Source organism: Callionymus lyra, chromosome 3, assembly GCF_982586985.1.
Source record: "Callionymus lyra chromosome 3, fCalLyr1.hap1.1, whole genome shotgun sequence".
Lineage (NCBI taxonomy): Eukaryota > Metazoa > Chordata > Actinopteri > Syngnathiformes > Callionymidae > Callionymus > Callionymus lyra.
Window position 1 is genome coordinate 373,299 of NC_141820.1, and position 10,725 is coordinate 384,023.

General features: G+C 33.8%; 1 protein-coding gene across 1 annotated transcript; it reads left to right on the top strand.

Moving 5' to 3' along the window:
* Window positions 1-997: 997 nt before the first annotated feature.
* On the top strand, window positions 998-10,008 carry kiaa0319l (KIAA0319-like ortholog; the record flags this gene model as incomplete). Its single annotated transcript, XM_087785621.1, is given in 7 exon segments — window positions 998-1,136; window positions 1,198-1,357; window positions 1,411-1,553; window positions 6,693-6,815; window positions 6,879-6,969; window positions 7,051-7,136; window positions 9,500-10,008. Coding segments are annotated over 7 exon segments (927 nt in total), but the record flags the coding sequence as incomplete, so codon positions are not given.
* Window positions 10,009-10,725: the final 717 nt, after the last annotated feature.

Below are 10,725 nucleotides of genomic sequence, written 5' to 3' on the forward strand. Positions count from 1 at the left end.
AAACATCACTCCTCAAAACGTCACTCCTCAATACATCACTCCTCAAAACATCACTCCTCAAAAACATCACTCCTCAAAACATCACTCCTTAAAACATCACCCCTCAAAACATCACTCCTCAAAACATCACCCCTCAAAAAATCACTCCTCAATACATCACTCCTCAAAACATCACTCCTCAATACATCACTCCTCAAAACATCACTCCTCAAAACATCACTCCTCAAAACATCACTCCTCAAAAACATCACTCCTCAAAACATCACTCCTTAAAACTTCACTCCTCAATACATCACCCCTCAAAACATCACCCCTCAATACATCACTCCTCAAAACATCACTCCTCAATACATCACTCCTCAAAAATATCACTCCTCAAAAACATCACTCCTCAATACATCACCCCTCAAAACATCACCCCTCAAAACATCACCCCTCAATACATCACTCCTCAAAACATCACTCCTCAATACATCACTCCTCAAAACATCACTCCTCAAAACATCACTCCTCAAAACATCACTCCTCAAAACATCACTCCTCAATACATCACTCCTCAAAACATCACTCCTCAAAACATCACTCCTCAATACATCACTCCTCAAAACATCACTCCTCAAAACATCACTCCTCAAAAACATCACTCCTCAAAACATCACTCCTCAAAAACATCACTCCTCATAAATATCACTCTCAGGCTCCTCTGGAGTCACATTTGAAATAATTATTTTATTTTAATTTGTCTTTAATTAAAATCAAAACTCTAACGATTGTTTATAAAATATTCTCTAAAAGACAAAAAGCTCTTCATGATCCGACGTCTTGCTCCACCTGGTGGTGAAGAGACGTCACTGCTAAAAACTGTCAAGAAGACTTGAACATTCCTGAGAGTTGAGTCTAGCGCCCCCTGCTGTGATGAGAGCGTCAGTAGAGTCAAGGATGGTTTTGGGGTCAAAGGTTAAAAGAATATCATTTCAACAAACTTCTGATCACACAGGACGTGCTGAACAATTCCGACCACCAGGCGGTGCTGTTCCTGGGAAACCTGGTGGAAGGAAAGTACAGCTTCACCTTGACCGTGACGGACAGCAAAGGTCAGAGCAGCTCAGCCCGAGGCTCAGTGGAGGTCAAACCAGGTGAGACTGAAACCATGATACACTCAAGACGTCACCGGCTCTGACGGCGTCTCCTCCTTAGACTCGTGGGCCCTGGACCTGGTGGAGCTGGTCCTGGACGTGCCGGTGTCTCAGGTCTCTCAGCGCCAGCGCGACATGCTGCTGCGGCAGGTCGGCGTGTTGCTCAACGTGCTGGACAGTGACATCCTGGTGCGCGACATCAGCGCCTTCAACGAGCACAGGTGAGTCGCCGGAGCACAGGTGAGGAGTCCGAGCCTCACACGTCTCTCCTCAGCACTCGGCTGGTGTTCCTGGTGTCCAGTGGTCCGGGGCGTCCTCCCCTCTCCGGCCACAGTGTGGCGCTCAACCTCCATAACAAGCTCCGCAAACAGAAGAACGACTTTTTAATCTACAAAGCTCAACGAGTGGATACTTTCAGTGAGTTTTGATGATTTATGTTGAGTTGAAGATAGTTACACAACATCCTGGAGGTACACAATGTTTCACACATTTACAAATCAAGTTACACATTTACAAATCAAGTTACACATTTATAGATCAAGTTACACATTTATAGATCAAGTTACACATTTACAAATCAAGTTACACATTTATAGATCAAGTTACACATTTACAAATCAAGTTACACATTTATAGATCAAGTTACACATTTACAAATCAAGTTACACATTTATAGATCAAGTTACACATTTATAGATCAAGTTACACATTTACAAATCAAGTTACACATTTATAGATCAAGCTACACATTTATGAATCAAGCTACACATTTATAGATCAAGTTACACATTTACAAATCAAGTTACACATTTATAGATCAAGTTACACATTTACAAATCAAGTTACACATTTATGAATCAAGCTACACATTTATAGATCAAGTTACACATTTATAAATCAAGTTACACATTTATAAATCAAGTTACACATTTATAGATCAAGTTACACATTTACAAATCAAGTTACACATTTATGAATCAAGCTACACATTTATAGATCAAGTTACACATTTACAAATCAAGTTACACATTTATAGATCAAGTTACACATTTACAAATCAAGTTACACATTTATGAATCAAGCTACACATTTATAGATCAAGTTACACATTTACAAATCAAGTTACACATTTATAAATCAAGTTACACATTTATAAATCAAGTTACACATTTATAGATCAAGTTACACATTTATGAATCAAGTTACACATTTATGAATCAAGTTACACATTTATAAATCAAGTTACACATTTATGAATCAAGTTACACATTTATAAATCAAGTTACACATTTATGAATCAAGCTACACATTTATAGATCAAGTTACACATTTATAAATCAAGTTACACATTTATAAATCAAGTTACACATTTATGAATCAAGTTACACATTTATAGATCAAGTTACACATTTATAGATCAAGTTACACATTTATGAATCAAGCTACACATTTATAGATCAAGTTACACATTTATAAATCAAGTTACACATTTATAAATCAAGCTACACATTTATAGATCAAGTTACACATTTATAAATCAAGTTACACATTTATAAATCAAGCTACACATTTATAGATCAAGCTACACATTTATGAATCAAGCTACACATTTATAGATCAAGTTACACATTTATGAATCAAGCTACACATTTATAGATCAAGTTACACATTTATGAATCAAGCTACACATTTATAGATCAAGTTACACATTTATAAATCAAGTTACACATTTATAAATCAAGCTACACATTTATAGATCAAGTTACACATTTATAAATCAAGCTACACATTTATAGATCAAGTTACACATTTATAAATCAAGTTACACATTTATAAATCAAGTTACACATTTATGAATCAAGCTACACATTTATAGATCAAGTTACACATTTATGAATCAAGTTACACATTTATGAATCAAGCTACACATTTATAAATCAAGTTACACATTTATAAATCAAGCTACACATTTATAAATTAAGCTACACATTTATAAATCAAGGTACACATTTATAAATCAAGTTACACATTTACAAATCAAGTTACACATTTATAGATCAAGCTACACATTTATTAATCAAGTTACACATTTATAAATCAAGCTACACATTTATTAATCAAGTTACACATTTATAGATCAAGTTACACATTTATAAATCAAGTTACACATTTATAAATCAAGCTACACATTTATAAAATCAAGTTACACATTTACAAATCAAGTTACACATTTACAAATCAAGTTACACATTTATAAAATCAAGTTACACATTTATAAATCAAGCTACACATTTATAAAATCAAGTTACACATTTATAAATCAAGCTACACATTTATAAAATCAAGTTACACATTTACAAATCAAGTTACACATTTACAAATCAAGTTACACATTTACAAATCAAGTTACACATTTATAAATCAAGTTACACATTTATAAAATCAAGGTACACATTTATAAATCAAGCTACACATTTACAAATCAAGTTACACATTTACAAATCAAGTTACACGTTTATAAATCAAGCTACACATTTACAAATCAAGCTACACATTTACAAATCAAGTTACACATTTACAAATCAAGTTACACATTTATAAATAAAGTTACACGTTTATAAATCAAGCTACACATTTATAAACCAAGCTACACATTTACAAATCAAGCTACACATTTACAAATCAAGTTACACATTTACAAATCAAGTTACACATTTATAAATAAAGTTACACGTTTATAAATCAAGCTACACATTTATAAATCAAGCTACACATTTACAAATCAAGCTACACATTTACAAATCAAGTTACACATTTACAAATCAAGTTACACATTTATAAATAAAGTTACACATTTATAAATCGAGCTACACATTTATAAATCAAGTTACACATTTATAAATCAAGCTACACATTTATAAATCAAGTTACACATTTACAAATCAAGCTACACATTTATAAATCAAGTTACACATTTATAAATCAAGCTACACATTTATGAATCAAGTTACACATTTATGAATCAAGTTACACATTTACAAATCAAGCTACACATTTATAAATCAAGTTACACATTTATAAATCAAGCTACACATTTACAAATCAAGCTACACATTTATAAATCAAGTTACACATTTATAAATCAAGTTACACATTTACAAATCAAGCTACACATTTATAAATCAAGTTACACATTTATAAATCAAGCTACACATTTATAAATCAAGTTACACATTTATAAATCAAGCAACACATTTATAAATTAAGCTACACATTTACAAATCAAGTTACACATTTATAAATCAAGCAACACATTTATAAATTAAGCTACACATTTATAAATCAAGTTACACATTTACAAATCAAGCTACACATTTATAAATCAAGTTACACATTTATAAATCAAGCTACACATTTACAAATCAAGCTACACATTTATAAATCAAGCTACACATTTATAAATCAAGTTACACATTTATAAATCAAGCTACACATTTATAAATCAAGCGACACATTTATAAATCAAGGTACACATTTATAAATCAAGCAACACATTTATAAATTAAGCTACACATTTATAAATCAAGCTACACATTTATAAATCAAGTTACACATTTATAAATCAAGCTACACATTTATAAATCAAGTTACACATTTACAAATCAAGCAACACATTTATAAATCAAGTTACACATTTATAAATCAAGCTACACATTTATGAATCAAGTTACACATTTATGAATCAAGGTACACATTTATAAATCAAGCAACACATTTATAAATTAAGCTACACATTTACAAATCAAGTTACACATTTACAAATCAAGTTACACGTTTATAAATCAAGCTACACATTTACAAATCAAGCTACACATTTACAAATCAAGTTACACATTTACAAATCAAGTTACACATTTATAAATAAAGTTACACGTTTATAAATCAAGCTACACATTTACAAATCAAGCTACACATTTACAAATCAAGTTACACATTTATAAATAAAGTTACACATTTATAAATCGAGCTACACATTTATAAATCAAGTTACACATTTACAAATCAAGTTACACATTTATAAATAAAGTTACACATTTATAAATCGAGCTACACATTTATAAATCAAGTTACACATTTATAAATCAAGCTACACATTTATAAATCAAGTTACACATTTACAAATCAAGCTACACATTTATAAATCAAGTTACACATTTATAAATCAAGCTACACATTTATGAATCAAGTTACACATTTATGAATCAAGGTACACATTTATAAATCAAGCAACACATTTATAAATTAAGCTACACATTTATAAATCAAGCTACACATTTATAAATCAAGTTACACATTTATAAATCAAGCTACACATTTATAAATCAAGGTACACATTTATAAATCAAGCAACACATTTATAAATTAAGCTACACATTTATAAATCAAGCTACACATTTATAAAATCAAGGTACACATTTATAAATCAAGCTACACATTTATAAATCAAGTTACACATTTATAAAATCAAGGTACACATTTATAAAATCAAGCTACACATTTATAAATCAAGCAACACATTTATAAATCAAGCTACACATTTATAAATCAAGCTACACATTTATAAATCAAGTTACACATTTATAAATCAAGTTAGACATTTACAAATCAAGTTACACATTTATAAAATCAAGGTACACATTTATAAATCAAGCTACACATTTCTAAATCAAGTTACACATTTATAAATCAAGCTACACATTTATAAATCAAGCTACACATTTATAAATCAAGTTACACATTTATAAATCAACAAGTTACACACTTATAAATCAAGTTACACATTTATAAATCAAGCTACACATTTACAAATCAAGTTACACATTTATAAATCAAGCTACACATTTCTAAATCAAGTTACACATTTATAAATCAAGCTACACATTTATAAATCAAGCTACACATTTATAAATCAAGTTACACATTTATAAATCAACAAGTTACACATTTATAAATCAAGTTACACATTTATAAATCAAGGTTACACATTTATAAATCAAGTTACACATTTATAAATCAAGCTACACATTTATAAATCAAGTTACACATTTATAAATCAAGCTACACATTTATAAATCAAGCTACACATTTATAAATCAAGCTACACATTTATAAATCAAGTTACACATTTATAAATCAAGCTACACATTTATAAATCAAGTTACACATTTATAAATCAAGCTACACATTTATAAATCAAGCTACACATTTATAAAAATCAAGGTACACATTTATAAATCAAGCTACACATTTATAAATCAAGTTACACATTTATAAATCAAGTTACACATTTATAAATCAAGCTACACATTTATAAATCAAGCTACACATTTATAAATCAAGTTACACATTTATAAATCAAGTTACACATTTATAAATCAAGCTACACATTTATAAATCAAGCTACACATTTATAAATCAAGTTACACATTTATAAATCAAGTTACACATTTATAAATGTTGTTGAAATGATGTTCCTCACATGTTCTTCTGCTTCAGTTTGTCAGCTCAACTGCTCTGGTCACGGTGAGTGTGACTCGTTCACCCGTCGCTGTGTTTGTCACCCGTTCTGGATGGAGAACTTCATCAGGGTCCAGTATGGAGATGCTGAGAGCAACTGTGGCAAGTGTTGGTGGGTTTGTGGATGATGAGAAGATGATGGTCAACAAATGTTTGTGTCTTCAGAGTGGAGTGTGCTCTACGTCACCATCGCCTCCTTCCTCATCCTGGTTGCCATGGGGACGGTGGTGTGGGCCATGGTGTGTTGCTGCAGCAAGTAAGAACAACAACTGTCCAGATGTGTCCAGATGTCTTCATGTCCAGCGTCTTCATGAGTCCCTCGTGTTTCTCTCTCAAGACAGAAGAGTAAAGTGCGCAGAAGTAAAAGTCGATACAAGGTTTTGGACGAGCAGGACAGTCTGGAGCTGCAGCCGCACAGAGCAGGTGAGAAGATCTGACTGTTGTTGTTGTTTACATGAGAAGATCTGACTGTTGTTGTTGTTTACATGAGAAGATCTGACTGTTGTTGTTGTTTACATGAGAAGATCTGACTGTTGTTGTTTTTGTTTACATGAGAAGATCTGACTCGTGTTGTTGTTTACATGAGAAGATCTGACTGTTGTTGTTGTTTACATGAGAAGATCTGACTGTTGTTGTTGTTTACATGAGAAGATCTGACTGTTGTTGTTTTTGTTTACATGAGAAGATCTGACTCGTGTTGTTGTTTACATGAGAAGATCTGACTGTTGTTGTTGTTTACATGAGAAGATCTGACTGTTGTTGTTTTTGTTTACATGAGAAGATCTGACTCGTGTTGTTGTTTACATGAGAAGATCTGACTCGTGTTGTTTTTTACATGAGAAGATCTGACTGTTGTTGTTGTTTACATGAGAAGATCTGACTGTTGTTGTTGTTTACATGAGAAGATCTGACTGTTGTTGTTTTTGTTTACATGAGAAGATCTGACTGTTGTTGTTGTTTACATGAGAATATCTGACTGTTGTTGTTTACATGAGAAGATCTGACTGTTGTTGTTTTTGTTTACATGAGAAGATCTGACTGGTGTTGTTGTTAACATGACAAGATCTGACTGTTGTTGTTTACATGAGAAGATCTCACTCTTGTTGTTGTTGTTTACATGAGAAAATCTCACTGTTGTTGTTTACATGAGAAGATCTGACTGTTGTTGTTGTTTACATGAGAAGATCTGACTGTTGTTGTTGTTGTTGTTGTTTACATGAGAAGATCTCACTGTTGTTGTTTACATGAGAAGATCTGACTGTTGTGGTTTACATGAGAAGATCTGACTGTTGTTGTTTACATGAGAAGATCTGACTGTTGTTGTTTACATGAGAAGATCTCACTGTTGTTGTTTACATGAGAAGATCTGACTGTTGTTGTTTACATGAGAAGATCTGACTGTTGTGGTTTACATGAGAAGATCTGACTGTTGTTTACATGAGAAGATCTGACTGTTGTGGTTTACATGAGAAGATCTGACTGTTGTTGTTGTTGTTTTTGCATGAGAAGATCTCACTGTTGTGGTTTACATGAGAAGATCTGACTGTTGTGGTTTACATGAGAAGATCTCACTGTTGTTGTTTACATGAGAAGATCTGACTGTTGTTGTTTACATGAGAAGATCTGACTGTTGTTGTTTTTGTTTACATGAGAAGATCTGACTGTTGTTGTTTACATGAGAAGATCTGACTGTTGTTGTTGTTTACATGAGAAGATCTGACTGTTGTTGTTGTTGTTGTTGTTTACATGAGAAGATCTGACTGTTGTTGTTGTTTACATGAGAAGATCTCACTGTTGTTGTTTACATGAGAAGATCTCACTGTTGTTGTTGTTTACATGAGAAGATCTGACTGTTGTTGTTTACATGAGAAGATCTGACTGTTGTTGTTGTTGTTTACATGAGAATATCTGACTGTTGTTGTTGTTTACATGAGAAGATCTCACTGTTGTTGTTGTTGTTGTTGTTTACATGAGAAGATCTGACTGTTGTTGTTGTTTACATGAGAAGATCTGACTGTTGTTGTTGTTTACATGAGAAGATCTCACTGTTGTTGTTTACATGAGAAGATCTGACTGTTGTTGTTGTTTACATGAGAAGATCTCACTGTTGTTGTTGTCGTTTACATGAGAAGATCTCACTGTTGTTGTTGTTTACATGAGAAGATCTGACTGTTGTTGTTGTTGTTTACATGAGAAGATCTGACTCGTGTTGTTGTTTACATGAGAAGATCTGACTGTTGTTGTTGTTTACATGAGAAGATCTCACTGTTGTTGTTTACATGAGAAGATCTGACTGTTGTTGTTGTTTACATGAGAAGATCTCACTGTTGTTGTTGTCGTTTACATGAGAAGATCTGACTGTTGTTGTTGTTTACATGAGAAGATCTGACTCGTGTTGTTTTTTACATGAGAAGATCTGACTGTTGTTGTTGTTGTTGTTTACATGAGAAGATCTGACTCGTGTTGTTGTTTACATGAGAAGATCTGACTGTTGTTGTTGTTGTTGTTAACATGAGAAGATCTGACTGTTGTTGTTGTTGTTAACATGAGAAGATCTGACTGTTGTTGTTGTTGTTGTTGTTGTTTACATGAGAAGATCTGACTGTTGTTGTTGTTGTTGTTGTTTACATGAGAAGATCTGACTGTTGTTGTTGTTGTTTACATGAGAAGATCTGACTGTTGTTGTTGTTGTTGTTGTTGTTGTTTACATGAGAAGATCTGACTGTTGTTGTTGTTGTTGTTGTTTACATGAGAAGATCTGACTGTTGTTGTTTACATGTTGACAGGTCGTCTGAAGCCAGCTCTGCCAGCGACCTCCTCCGCCCTCATGCACTCTGACTCGGACCTGGACAGCGACGAGGGTCGACCCCCCTGGAGGGACCAGGAACGAGGTCACCTGCTGAGACCTAACAACGGGTCCTTGAGGAACGGTCAGACCAGAGGGAAGAAGCACAGAGAGGAGTTGCTATAGCGACGGAGACAGAGGGGAGCTGACCACTGCCCCCCCCCTACATAAACACACACACATGAACACTGAAACACACACACATGAACACACATTAACGAACACACACTTAAACACACACCCCCACATTAATACATAGGCGAACACACAAATAAACACACACACACACACACCCCCACTCACACACACACACACTCACACACACACACACACTCTCGCACTCACACACACACACACATGCACACACACACACACACACACTCTCACACACACATGCACACACACACACACACACACACTCTCACACACACACACACACACACACACACACACTGAGCCAAGACTCTACACATCTCATGACACATGAATGTTACGATCACATGATCACACGTGTGGATTTAACCACACACTAGATCATTAACCAATCAAGATCACTAGTCAACCAGTCCTGCAGTATTACCTTACTAGTGAACTATTATTAGACAAATACTTTACGTTGTTTACTAGTATTTTACTAGTATCGTGTGGTTGCTTTACTAGTCAAATGAAACTTAACTTTACTTGTTAACTAGTAAATCACTAATGCTCAATAGTTAACCTATCTTTACTAGTTCACTAGTGAGGGCTGAACCAGTTGACTAGTGAAGTCCAGTAGGCTCACTAGTCAACTGGTAAGATAACAGGACACGACTCGTTGACTAGTGAGACCAAGTGAGGTTTGTTTACACTGGTGAACTAGACACCAGTGTGTGTTTGTGTGTGTCCTCACAAACACACACTGGTGAACTAGAGTGTGTTTGTGAGGACACACACTCTAGTTCACCAGTGTGTGTCCTCACAAACACACACTGAGTGTGTGTTTGTGAGGACACACAGCTGCATGAACACACACACTCACACTGCTGCGGGTTGAAATCCCAACACTGCCATGTTGAACTCTTGAGGAGGTGCATGAGGATCGAGAGCTTCTGATTGGCCGCACGCTTGTGACGAGCAACTGTCAGGTTTGATTGACGTCTGACACACTGGACTAGAAGCTGCTTTGAT